The sequence below is a fragment of the Brassica napus genome, chromosome A5, assembly GCF_020379485.1.
Source record: "Brassica napus cultivar Da-Ae chromosome A5, Da-Ae, whole genome shotgun sequence".
NCBI classification, from domain to species: Eukaryota; Viridiplantae; Streptophyta; class Magnoliopsida; order Brassicales; family Brassicaceae; genus Brassica; species Brassica napus.
This window is the reverse complement of record NC_063438.1, coordinates 21,650,764-21,663,575: the sequence shown is the minus strand read 5'-3', so window position 1 is coordinate 21,663,575 and position 12,812 is coordinate 21,650,764. Positions and strand designations below refer to the sequence as shown.

Sequence of the window (12,812 nt, the reverse complement as noted above, 5' to 3'; positions counted from 1 at the left end):
TTTTTATGCAATTCGTTCAAAAAGCAATATTGGTTAATTTAAACTGATATTGTTAAAGATAAATTTGGAATTTTAGACCTGTAATGTGTACGTTAACTTGATTTGTTTGTTTTCTTTGTTGACTAAGATTTAGCCGTTGAAAAATGAGATGTAAAATTTTTATTGGTCTCTTCATGAATTTATGTAAAATGTCTCACTAGCGACCATAGGATACGTAAATCAAACAAGCTACAAATTTACATTGACATACAATTAACTAGGCCAAGAAAGAACGTTCCCTCTACTGCTACTCTTCTTACTGCATCTGCTGCTTTCATTTCCCTTGTTTATGCTCCTTTCATTCTTCTTGGCCAAGTCAGAATGGCAGATTTGGAATGGATACAAACCAGGTCTTGCAGAAGCTTTTAATTTTTCAAAGGTTGTAGTGGAGGAACAAACAAGAAAACTAGCCAAACCTAAGTTGATCTTTAACAAGAGTGGGAAAGTTACTTTTTCGCCTTACAGTACTGTGTGAATTCCTAGGTACGATAGTGTATCCGACTCTGGTTCTCTCATTTAACAACAAAGTTCGAAAATGTATGTGATGGAGTAGTCATATGGTGCCCCTCCCTCCCCGCCTCACAATTGTTCGGTAAAACCCCAAATTCAAATGGAGTGGAGTGGAAGAACCAATGTTTAGTGGACTTCTCAAAATCTGTGGAGCATCATGTGTTATTGTTATTTTATACATCAAACAGTGGTATTGAAATCATATATGAAGAATTCTAATCATGGTCCTTCAACCTCCAACATGAGTCATTCAGCCAATTGACTAAAATTATGCAGTTTTGCTATCAAGTTTATTCAATGAGCATGTTCTATATAACTTTCGCATAAAACCTAGTATGTCTTTTCCTAGAGCAAAATAAAAAGAAGAAAAAGAAAAAGAAAAAAAGAAGGTTGCAGTTTACACACGACGAGATGTTAATTATGCTTCTCCAACGTAGTTAGGCAAAGGTCCACTAGGTTCTTGTCCATTTGATTTCATATTAATTAAGAAGGAATAACCCCATAAACTGGATCGGACTACTATATATATATATAGTTTCATATGGTAGACTATGAATGGTCTTTTAAATTAATCATAAACTACACTTTTCTATTTCAGTATTAATGTCATCTAAACCTTAGGAATCTACATGCTCCGTGTATCGTATTAAAATACAAGGATGGAATAATTTGTAAACACCATCACGATTTAAGAACAAAAATGATTTTACACTCACGCACGCACGCACGCACGCACTCAGCATCTAAGCTCAGAGCTCCAACTAGAACTAATAAAACCCTTTAAAGGATACTATATTCATAGTTAATATACTATTATGTTGATTAACATAACGTAACCGACCTTAGCTCAGTTGGTAGAGCGGAAGACTGTAGTAGTTGCAGATAATCTTTAGGTCGCTGGTTCGATTCCGGCAGGTCGGAATTAATTTTTTTATACACTCTTTTGGACTTTTTGTGAATAAAAAACCAGCTCATCATATCTTTTTTTTTTTTTTTTTTTTTGGCTCAACGTCAACATTCATTTCACCAATTTTGTGGATACAAAGATTTGACCACTAGAAATTTAAACCACTAGTACTTTGAGATGATCTAGTAATACCCTGAATCACTTGATTGGATCCAACGCTACCTAATTTAAATCTCAAAGTACTTTGAACCACAATGAGAAAGAGATCAATCCACGACCCGGACTGATCCTTCTCTTCAACCTCCTAATTCGACCTCATGGTACAACAACGCCTACTAACACAACAGGACTAAGAACTATACCCGAGACCAATTAAAACTAGCTAAAGGACCCTAATAATCGGCATCAAAGTTCATGATCCAATAGCTTCAACACCGTAGATGCGTAGTCGAGATAGCCTCATCTTGTTGGTCTTCAACCGCTGTGACCCTCAGCCTAAAAACGGACACAGTATCCGAATGAAAGTCGGGTTCCAGCTGCACAAAACGCGGGTCGATACACCATATCCGAATTTCAGAGAAGCGGAGCTCGTACCATAAGTTAGAAACCTTCAGAGCTAGGGTATAAGCCACCGCCACGAACCACCGCTAGAGTGTATCTTCTTCTTTGCCCATTAGTCTGCGGGAGCCATTGTTCGTGTGTTCCCGGAGATCCCGGAAGACCAAACTCTGTCTGTTCGCCGTCTACTTTTCCTTCGTTTGTCTCACCGTCACGTATGGACGTAGATCCGAGGTGAAGGAAGTGTATTTCGTAGCCACGCGCCGTCGCCGAGTCGGAGTTGCCGTGAATCTGAAAAGGGGAAAAACCAGATCCAGTAACTCTGAAAACCCTAAAAGCCGACTTTCGTCCTCCCACGTCATCTCGTTAGCCTCGCCGCAGCTCCAGATCGTCAGATCTTGCCACCGTCTGCGTCAAAGAGGAGCATCAAGTGGAGATCCCACCAGAGTAACGAGCATATCGACTAAGGACAAAGGGGAAGAGAAAGCAAAAGGAAAAAGAGGGAGAGGAAAAGAGAGGCGCCTCCGGCACCGGATTAACCGGGCCGGAGCTAGGGTTCCGTTGGGTGTTTAGGAGAGAAACGAGAGCTGTGTTTTGGTTATCTTTGGTTGCTCATCATATATTTTTAGAAAACAAAACCCAAAACATATCTCATTTTAATTCGTTGGCCTGATCTTTGGATATTTTTTTGAACCACTACAATAATACAAAACTACCAACACTGTTCCTCACTAACGTTTACGGTAGAGAAACAATCTGTCGGAACTTGACAAAGCCAAGAAGCGGCAAGATCTCTGAGCTCTGCTCCGATAGTTACAAATAATCGATCGCAATGGGAGAAGGCAACTTGTCGTTTCGCCGTCTTTCCAGCATCCGCCACCGCAAGAAGCGCACTGCGGCTAAGGATGAAGCAGAGAGTAGCCTCATCTCGTCTTCACCGCCTCCTACGCCGATCACTCCAGCTGCGGTTGCTGCGAAGGCGGCGAAGAAGAAAGCTGGAGGAGCGAGGTTGTGGATGAGGTTTGATCGGACTGGAGCTATGGAAGTAGTGGAATGCGACAAGAGTACAATCATCAAACGTGCTTCTGTCCCCCCTAGAGATCTAAGGATTCTTGGACCTGTCTTCTCTCACTCTTCTAACATTCTTGGTATAATATATAGAGAGAAAGTATAAACCCATTCTTGATATAGAAGCTAATACATGTATGTATCTCTGGCTCTGTGCAGCGAGGGAGAAAGCTATTGTTGTGAACTTAGAAGTCATAAAGTTAATAGTTACCGCTGAAGAAGTGCTGCTCTTGGATCCTCTCCGTCCTGAAGTTCTTCCATTCGTTGAACGACTCAAGCAGCAGTTTCCTCAGAACACTGATGCTTCTGGAAACGTTGTGCAATCCTCTTCTCTTCTTGATCAAGAAGCTGGAGAGGGTTTGCAGAGTGAGCTTCCTTTTGAGTTCCAGGTTCTCGAGATTGCGCTTGAGGTTGTCTGCTCGCTTCTTGATACGAGCGTTGATGCACTTGAGACAGAAGCTTGGCCTGTTCTTGATGAACTAACCAAGAATGTCAGCACTGAGAATCTTGAATACGTTCGAAGCTTGAAAAGTAATCTCACCCGCTTGCTAGCCCGTGTACAAAAGGTTTGAACATTTCGTCATGATTCTATATATTTTTTGTTGTGGTGGAGGGGAAGGTAAAACTTCAAAGCAAAATCCATATTCTGATACCATATTAAATTTTCTGAACTTTAAATTTAAAACTAATGAACGATAAATCTTTTGTATATTACTTAATTTATTTTTTTATTTTTTATTTCCGATGTGAGATTTTTTCTTCAACAATTGATGCAGGTGAGAGATGAAATCGAACATTTGTTAGATGACAACGAAGACATGGCAGACTTGTACTTAACAAGGAAATGGATCCAGCAGAACGAGCAATCCGAAGCAGAACTTGGTGAGACCGCATCAAATCGTCTTAGCCGGGCCACATCAAACAGAAGCTCCAGTATGGTGACGAGTAATACGAAGGACGACGACGTGGAGGATCTAGAGATGTTGCTGGAGGCATACTTCATGCAACTAGAGGGAATGAGGAACAGGATTCTCACGGTGAGGGAGTACATTGACGACACAGAAGACTACGTGAACATACAACTTGATAACCAACGTAACGAAATGATTCAGCTGCAACTTACGCTGACCATAGCCTCGTTTGCGATCACTGCAAACACCTTGTTGGTAAGCTTGTTCGGAATGAATATACATTGTCCATTGTATGAGATGGATGATGTCTTTGGTTACTTTCTGTCGACTGTTACTGCTGTTTGCGTTGTGCTTTTCATGCTCACCCTTGGTTACGCAAGGTGGAAGAAGCTGCTTGGCTCATAATCACTCTTTCTCACTTGTAATCAGAACTCATTGCCACATGTTCAATACATATCTTGATGTAACTAGTCTTGCTTGATTTATCTCTTTATTATCTGTGCTAATGATAAGCTTCACTATATATATCAACGAACTAAATAATGGCACAAAAGCCAAAGTTGTAGAAGCACCAATATTGGTTAGAAATACTCAAATACAATATTAACTAGGTTAAGACCCGCGCCTTGCGCGGGATGAACATTATATATAAAAATTATTTTATGTATTAAATATTTTTACATATTATGAAATAATAAATATATATTGAATAATTAAAAGTCAGTAACTATTAAATATATAATTAAATTAGTGTGAACATATAAATCAATTTTATTAATCTAATTTTTTTTAATATTTGATAGGATATGTAATTAAATTTAAATGATACTAACATACATAGTATATTTTTAATACTAATGTCTATTAAATGATGATTTCTACTCATATAGTTTTTTTTTTTTGACAGCAAAAAACATTTACAGACTCAACTTGACTCTGTAAACCAAATCGGTAACTCCATATCCATGTGAACGACGAAAGACGGTTGTTTCCTAGCACTGCGTGCTAAGCTATCCGCCCGTAGGTTCTCCACCCGTGGTACATGAACGATGTTTGAGTTGATGAAACTTCTTTTTAAGAGCTTAATGTCTTCCATATAGCTTTCAAATGCTGGCCATTCTTCTGGTTCCGAAACCATCTTCATATAGTTTTTTTTTGATCATTTGTATCTTTTATAGAGAAAAATTTAAATTACTGATAACAAAATTTTCATTGTGAGATTAATAGTTTTAATAATTTATAATTAAAAAAAATAAGTTATCAATGTTCGTTCAAAACGTTTACCAAAAAATTGTTCAAAGTAAATTTTGAAACTAAAAGATTTATGTATTTTATATGGTTTATAGTTTAATTTAAAACGATATATATATATATATATCAATCTTAATAATTAATTAAATTATACTTTTCACTTATATAATTTTGTAATCATTTGAATGTAAGACTTTAAACAGTTTTAGTAATTTATAGTCGCTTTTCAAAATTCAAAATATAACATATACAAAAAAATCTAATTTTTTTTATTATACGGTTATTGTGGTTGTTTAATTTATTTAATAGTTTAAAATTAAACAAATATGATAAAAGATACACTAATTTTTATCAAATCTTTATTATTCAAAATCATTAATGTCATATATACTTTAGCCACATTAGGCAATTCCGTAAATTTTATTTAAGGAAATAATGAAGTACATTAATAATGAATTTATTGTTAGTTTAATAAAAAAACTTATTATATAATTAGATGGACCAACATATTTCTCTAATGATTCTAAGAATCATCCTAGTGATGACATGTGGCTACAAAAAGAAGTTGTAATGCTTCTCAAATAATATATAAGGGATACGTTTACCAATGTTTAATTATAATAAATTTCAAACGACAATGTACATGAATGTCTCATTTTTCAATCTATTGCTTCCTTTTTCATTTTTTACATTTTTATATAACAATTGCTAAAAACGGGTTATTAACAGGAAAATATAGTTTAAAACTCTATATTTTAATCTGTATTTGCTTTTAAATGCCTTTTCCAAATTGTAACAAGGGTTATCTCTGATTTTTGTGGTTTGACATACCCTACTTCAGTAACTTTAATAATCTTTTACCTAATCAAGACGACTACTTTTTGAATGGTGAAAACTTTTATGAGAGAATCTTGGGAAACTACAAAAATTAAAGTAGCTTCTCTTGTCACTTGTCAGATGAAATCTTACAACATCACGACAAATAACTTTTAGTCCTCGGTTTCTCTTTTTATTGGCTTTAACTCGCCACTCTGCTTCTCTCTTTCAGAAAGTAAAAATAATAAAAAAAAGGAGGAAAAATGGTTACTACACGGCAAAAGAAGGCCGGAGTCACCACAGCCTCTCACCGCCGGCCACCATCGGAGCCAGATTCTTCTGTGAAGAAGTTCTGGAACGTGGTTTTACCCTCAACAATGAAGAGAAACATGATGGTAATAAGATAAATCACTTGTAGAAACATAGTTTCATGCATGTGTTGTTGTTGGTTCAATTTTTTGTTGCTTTACACTTCTTGAGATTATATCAGCAGATTTGCTAGACAAGACTCCATTTCTTTGTTGGATTAGAAATCTAAAAAGGGATACCTAAGATTTAGAAACTGTTCTTAAGACATGCAGATAATCCAAGATCTAACATTTTGTTACTTCATGTCTGAACAGATGATTCCACCAAAATTTGTGAACCTACAAGGGTCTACACTCTCTGAATTCGTTACAGTGGAGACTCCTGTGGGATTCAGGCGTTCTATAAAGCTTAAGCGGATCGGTGAAGAGATTTGGTTACACGGCGGTTGGAGTGAGTTTGCAGAGGCTCATTCCATCAGTGAAGGCCATTTTCTCTTCTTCGACTACAAAGGAAACTCAACTTTCAGTGTTATGATCTTCCATGTTTCGGCTTGTGAGATTGACTATCCTCTGGATGAAGTTCATATCAGTGACAGCGACAGCGACGATGATGTAATGGACGTTACAGACGAAGGGTTTCGTGGAACTCAAGCTACAAGGAGAAATGACCAATCTGTGAATGGTGGTGGTATAGAACACAACCGCAAGAAGAGAGCAAGAGACGACGAGTTTGATAAGATTCTAAACGGTAAGAACAGACTTTCCCCTTATGATGAGTATGAAGGTTAAGGATCTGAATTTCTTTATGTTTGTGTAGATCTTGATGGGATGAAACTGCTTGAGGAAGAAGAAGACGGCAAAAGAGTCTTCAGGGGACAACAGTTCTTTTAACAGAGCAGAGTTGCATGTGTTTCTGTTGTGTAATGTAAAATATTGTACTTAATGAACTTGGAACTGCGAATTAGTTTCTGATTATGTCTAAACAAAGCTGTAACCAGGTCTTGTTCTGATCCTTCTTTCTTTCATCTCATCCCTCAGCTTCTCTACCTCTACCCATTTCCCTTTAGAAGCTAACACATTAGACAAAGCAACATAATCTTCGCAGTCAGAACCCTTTTCCTCTTGTTCCATCTCGGTAAGAGCTTTTCCGATCTCTTCACCCAATACAGTCTCTCCATAGATGCTGCAGGCATTGCATAGACTTCTCAACATGATAGCATCCGGTTTAATAGGCATAGCTAACACAAACTCATACGCTTCTTGTAACCGCCCTGCTTTGCCGAGAAGATCCACTATGCATCCATAGTGTTGAATCACCGGAGTGACACCAAACCTTGTCCTCATGCTCCGAAACAACTCCAGCCCTTCTTGAACAAGACCGTTATGACGGTAAGCCGAAAGCAAACTAGTGAAAGTTACTTCGTTTGGTTTGATACCAGACTCCGCCATTCGGTTTAGAAGACTCGGTGTTTCGTTCCCCCTTCCGTTGAGAGCTAGCCCTGTCGCCATCGAGGTCCATGTCAAGACATTCTTCGCTCTCATTAGCTCGAACACAGAGATAGCGCTGTTCAAGCAGCCGCATTTCGAGTACATGTCTACAAGTCCAGTACCGATAAAGACATCAACTTCGGGTGTAAACCCAAGTTTCTCTATGTACCCATGAACAAGAGCACCCGCTTCAAGCAAACCCATCTGAGAGATGGCTGAAAGAACACAAACCATGGTCGTATCAGTAGGTCTACTAACTCCATCACCACAACAAGAGAATCTCCGAAACAGAATCATCCCTTTTCTCGCATTGTGATTCCCTTTGTCCTTATGCGAACAATACCCTCCGATCATTGCGTTCCATGTAACAGAAGTTCTCTCAGGCATTTCATCGAACACCTTCCTCGCATAACGTAAATCCCCATGCTTAGCATAGAAATGGAGTAAAGTGGTTCCAATCAACTCAGAGTTATAGAGAAACCCAAGCTTCATCACCATCCCGTGAACAATCCTCCCGACCCGCGAAGAAGAACCTGACCTGGCGCAAGCGCCGAGGAGGAAGACGAACGTGCGCTCGTTGAGATAAAGCAACGAACTTTTTGATACCCAGTTGGTGAAGATCCGTATAGAGTCTTCTGGGTTGCTGCATTTAAGCAATGTGTTGAAGAGAAACTTGTCAGGATTACTATATCGAGGGAACACTAGTGAATGAGCAAGCTTGGAGCTTTCTGTAGATTGCTTCGAACAGTAATGGCCTATGAGTTTGCCGAGGAGAGAGTTGTCTCGGCAGCCGTGAATCACGAGTTGACCATGGATTTGCTTAGCCTGAGCTAGGGTTTTTGAGTTTCGGTGTAATAAGGACAAGAGTCTTGGTCCAGGAAAAACAGAGCTCATACGGACAACTCTGTTTCTGAAATTTAGGCATGAATGTTTTGAGTTTGGAACAGATGTTTTCGGTTTAGCCCTATAGACCAATTTAGGTTTTATAATAATACTTGAGTGCGGATAGATTTTGTAATTCTATATAAGATGATTCATTTTAAATTCAGTTAATAATAGTTAGTTTCACTTTTTTTTTTATATTTTGTATCAAAATTAATATAAATTTAAATAATTAAATTATTCATTATTTAAGTTTAGAATATTATTTTGGAGTAATTAACAAAAAATAATAATATCTTGAAGCATTATTTTGATATTCGAGTTGTCTTTTCCCAGTTTTTTGCCTACATGATCAGAATTCAGCTACGAAAGTTCTTTTTTTTTTTTTTTTGGGAACCCTGTAAAGTTCGTAAGAAAAAAAAAAGCTCAAGTCTGTAAAATATTCGAATGCTCTTGAGATGAAAGAGAAGAGTTCGAAAAATCAACAACACAACAATCCCATCTTCATCATATCATCTTTCTTGGTGCACAAGTATCAATACCAAAGTTGATGGAGATTAGGTATCTACAATCTTCTTAAACCTAACTTCTAAGTCAAACACCACTCCAGAGGTTACATATTATGATAAAAATCATAAAACAACTTATCCACATCGAGGAAAAAAAAAACACACTGACGCAATGACACAGAGATTGAGAGAGTTTAGTTGTTTAAAAATTAAGAAACCCTACACGAAATTGCAGTTTGATATCCCCACCGCAGACCGATAAGGAACACACCGAAGTAAACTACTAGTACTAGATTGAGTTGACTCGATAGGCCGTTACTTTCAGGACGAAGTCTCTGGTTCTGAGGAGCTCGAACACGCAGACGTCACCTTCTCCTAGGTTGTTCTCCAGAGTGAACTCGTACCATCCTTGGCTGAACTTGGCTCTCCCTGCTTTGTAGAGGCATCTCACTGGCCACTGTTTCTCCCCGAGCTGGACCTTGATGAATCCCGAGATCCCACTTAAGTACTTCTCAGCAAATCCAGAAGGCAGATACTGTTCAAAGGAAACACACAACAACAAAAAGAGAGCTTTTTAAAAGACGTCATAATGAGCTGACTTTGAGATGTTTTTGGCTTTACCATGATGCAGCCTCTGTATAGATAAGATGGTCGGAGAACAACTCTGAAGAAAGGGTTTGTTGGCTCGAACGTTTTAGCTGCATTGATGGCTCTCTCTCTCTCTTCTGCAGTCACCGTTCTCTTTCTCGCAGAAGCACTCTCGTAGAACTTTGAACGGCTCTCCGGGTCATCATCCCTCGGAGCAGATGAGTTTACTTCCTCTGGATGGATCACACCAATCATCACATCAATCCAAGTATGAAACAAGAGTTTAAAAAGAGAGGAAAAAGGCTTTACCAGGAACAGCGTTCTTCTTCTTCCTCCCTCTCTTCTTAGTAACTTTAGGAGTTGGTGTCGCCTCTTCAGCTTTAACAGGTGGTCCAGCGAAGAAGCTCTGGATAGCTGGACTAGCGTACCCTTTAATAGCGGCCACAGTAACTTCAGGATGCTGTTGTGATGACGGATACACAGAAGAAGAAGGATAAACAACCTCGGCGGCGTCTTCATCTTCGAGGTCTTCAAACAAACGTGCGCGTTTGAGGTGGGTGTGTGCGGTGTCCATGAGAGCGGAGGAATGGTAGTTGATCTCGGAGTGTGATAAGTTGTAAATGTAGACGCTGAAGGCAGAGTTGCCTTCGTATCTGAAGATGAGAAGATAGCCAATGCGGATTGAGTAACGGTCGACAAACTCTTGCCAACCATCTTGAAAGTAGATTTTGTTGTTGTCGGATTTTCTTAGTCCTACACGCCAGACGTGACCGTCAGGTACTGTGAGTGCAACTGCGACGGATAGCTCGTCCTTGAATTTACTCACAAACTTATCTGGAACTCTCTGCACAAACCATACCAGGAATTTAAAAAAAAAAAGATTTACAAGATATATAATGCTAAATGGCAAAGATATATTGCTGGAGAGCAGCCTGCTTTTGCCTAAATTAAAATCACAATCCAAATTGTACTGTTTCAATTTCCAAGGCTGTGTGACACAGTCCATTACTATTCCTGGAACATTGTATATTTTTTATCTTTGAATAGACTGCTTATGTCATCACTCCTATGATCTTATTTATATGGTAAGCTGAGAACCAACTAGTATTTCAATATGTGTTCATGTTAATCCACAAACTTTCATGGACTGTAACATAAATGTATGTTTATTCTTCTACACACACAAAAACACTTTTTAACTTACGAAAACGAGCAATGAGTCTTGTAACATAGACATACAAAGAGACCTTATTAAGAAAAAAAAAGTCAATTACTTCTTATTACTCTAAACAAAGCAAAGAGACCTTATAAAAAAGAGTCAAATTACTTTTCACTTCTTTGGAGTTTCACTCACAAGAGGAATCTAAAATCTCAGACCTTCATGAGTTAAAACAGAGAAACCACAAACAGATCTCAACATGTTCTCCTCCTCTGAAGTTGCATCAATCTAACAAAAACCATACATGTAAAATCATCACCAGAAGAAGTCTACTCACTCGACACATATCCCAAACTACATTCACAACTTCTAGACCGGATGAAGATTTCTCCAACCTCAATTTTCCAGCAAAACCAAACAATGACCAAAGTTTCCAATCTTCCTAACATAATTTTTCAGCTCACAAAACTGAACAAGGAAAAAAACAACCTTGACCAGATATCTACCGAGAACAAAGACAATTCAGTTCAAGAAATCTAACAGGTGTCACTCAGAAAATACACGAATAAAAAAAAGCATATACTTGCAAACTCGAGACCAGATTCCAACTTTAAAGACTCAATTTTGCAAAACTAATAAGAAGAGAAGGAGGAGGAGGAGGAGGAGTTACCAGGCGTTTTTCTTGGATAGTGGATGAGAAAATCAACTTGTGGAAGAAAGGGCGTGGCATGTTGAGAAGAAACAGTGACCAAAGTAAAAGAAGAAGAAAAAGACCAAAGTCAGATCATGAAACGACGCCGGAGAGAATACGCGGACAGAGACTGAGAGAAGCCCCTTTCAGATCTGAAGAGAGAGTTTTGTATAAACGCTTTGATTATGGTCAAAGGGTGGGTGTTTCAACTTCCAACACTCTCTCTCTCTCTCTCTCTTCTCCTTTACACCTGACCTTGACCCAACCAAGCCAAAAAAATATGTTAAAAAAAAAAAAGAAACCAACTTGTAGAGCTCTCGAGCGAGTACGGTGTAGAGAAGAGAGAGAAGAGAGAGAAAGGAGATCTCGGGTCCGGCGAGCGGCCGGCGCGTGAGCGCGCGTGCCGACGCCGGAGCCCCCTGTTTTTTCATGCAAGCTATCGTGTGTGGATCTCTTCACCTTTTCTTCCGGTCTTCGCCTTGTCTGAGCTCTAGATAGCCTCCAACTGTGGAGTCTCTGTCTCGTGGAGGGAAGACGCGGTCGCCGGTTTGAGAGTTTGGTGAAGTAGATCGCAGTGGTTTAGTCTCGTTTCCGGGAGGTGGAGGCTACGACAGCTCCACCGACGCCGGCCTTAGTCGCTGAGAGGTGGAAGTTCCTTCAACTTCGCCGTCTTTGGCTCAAGCTTCCGGGAGGTGAAGGCTCCTTCAGTCTTACGTCGCCGGCTCTAGGTTTTTTTTTTTTTTTTGGTGTTTTATGTTAGTTAGATTGTGGCTACGTTCTTGGCTCGGGAGAGTTTCTCGGCCATAGATATTAAAGGGGTTGACGCTTTGCCGCTGGAGGAGATCTCAATAGAGAGATGAAGCTCTCCGACAACGGTTCAGGAAGGTGAAGAAGGAAGTTGGTTACGGCGGAGGCTCGAAGGTATTATGGGCTCCGGCGAAACGAGGGTTTCGGTGGTCTGGCACGGCGGTTTGGTGAGACGGAGATGGTCGGGTTGAGGCAGAGTGATGCGTGGTGTACTGACGGTGAAGATCTCCGCACGCGTCTTCTCAGGGCTCCTCGATGCATGCGTAGCCAAGCCGGGTGGTTTACTTTGGATCTTGGATTTTGCGGTGGTGCAGCTCCGG

General features: G+C 39.3%; 3 protein-coding genes, 1 non-coding gene and 1 pseudogene across 4 annotated transcripts; 3 read left to right on the top strand and 2 right to left on the bottom strand.

The window, feature by feature from the left end:
* Positions 1-1,385: 1,385 nt before the first annotated feature.
* Positions 1,386-1,470, top strand: TRNAY-GUA. Its single transcript is given in 2 exon segments — positions 1,386-1,422; positions 1,435-1,470. It is a non-coding gene; the product is annotated as a tRNA-Tyr (tRNA).
* Positions 1,471-2,670: 1,200 nt separating this feature from the next.
* On the top strand, positions 2,671-4,463 carry LOC125608955 (magnesium transporter MRS2-4-like). Its single transcript, XM_048779619.1, has 3 exons — positions 2,671-3,162; positions 3,242-3,648; positions 3,859-4,463. The coding sequence occupies exons 1-3, from the start codon at positions 2,847-2,849 to the stop codon at positions 4,396-4,398; spliced, it is 1,263 nt and encodes a 420-aa protein (XP_048635576.1). The 5' UTR covers positions 2,671-2,846; the 3' UTR covers positions 4,399-4,463.
* A 1,777-nt stretch (positions 4,464-6,240) lies between these two features.
* On the top strand, positions 6,241-7,380 carry LOC125608954 (B3 domain-containing protein At3g18960-like). The gene is made up of 3 exons (XM_048779618.1): positions 6,241-6,455; positions 6,684-7,116; positions 7,186-7,380. The coding sequence occupies exons 1-3, from the start codon at positions 6,324-6,326 to the stop codon at positions 7,257-7,259; spliced, it is 639 nt and encodes a 212-aa protein (XP_048635575.1). The 5' UTR covers positions 6,241-6,323; the 3' UTR covers positions 7,260-7,380.
* Positions 7,290-8,894, bottom strand: LOC125608952 (annotated as a pseudogene).
* Positions 8,895-9,217: 323 nt separating this feature from the next.
* On the bottom strand, positions 9,218-12,003 carry LOC125608953 (B3 domain-containing transcription factor VRN1-like). The gene is made up of 4 exons (XM_048779617.1): positions 11,665-12,003; positions 10,145-10,679; positions 9,869-10,068; positions 9,218-9,782 (listed from the first exon to the last, which is right to left on the bottom strand). Exons 1-4 carry the CDS (start codon positions 11,722-11,724, stop codon positions 9,537-9,539), a joined length of 1,041 nt encoding a protein of 346 aa, XP_048635574.1. The 5' UTR covers positions 11,725-12,003; the 3' UTR covers positions 9,218-9,536.
* Positions 12,004-12,812: the final 809 nt, after the last annotated feature.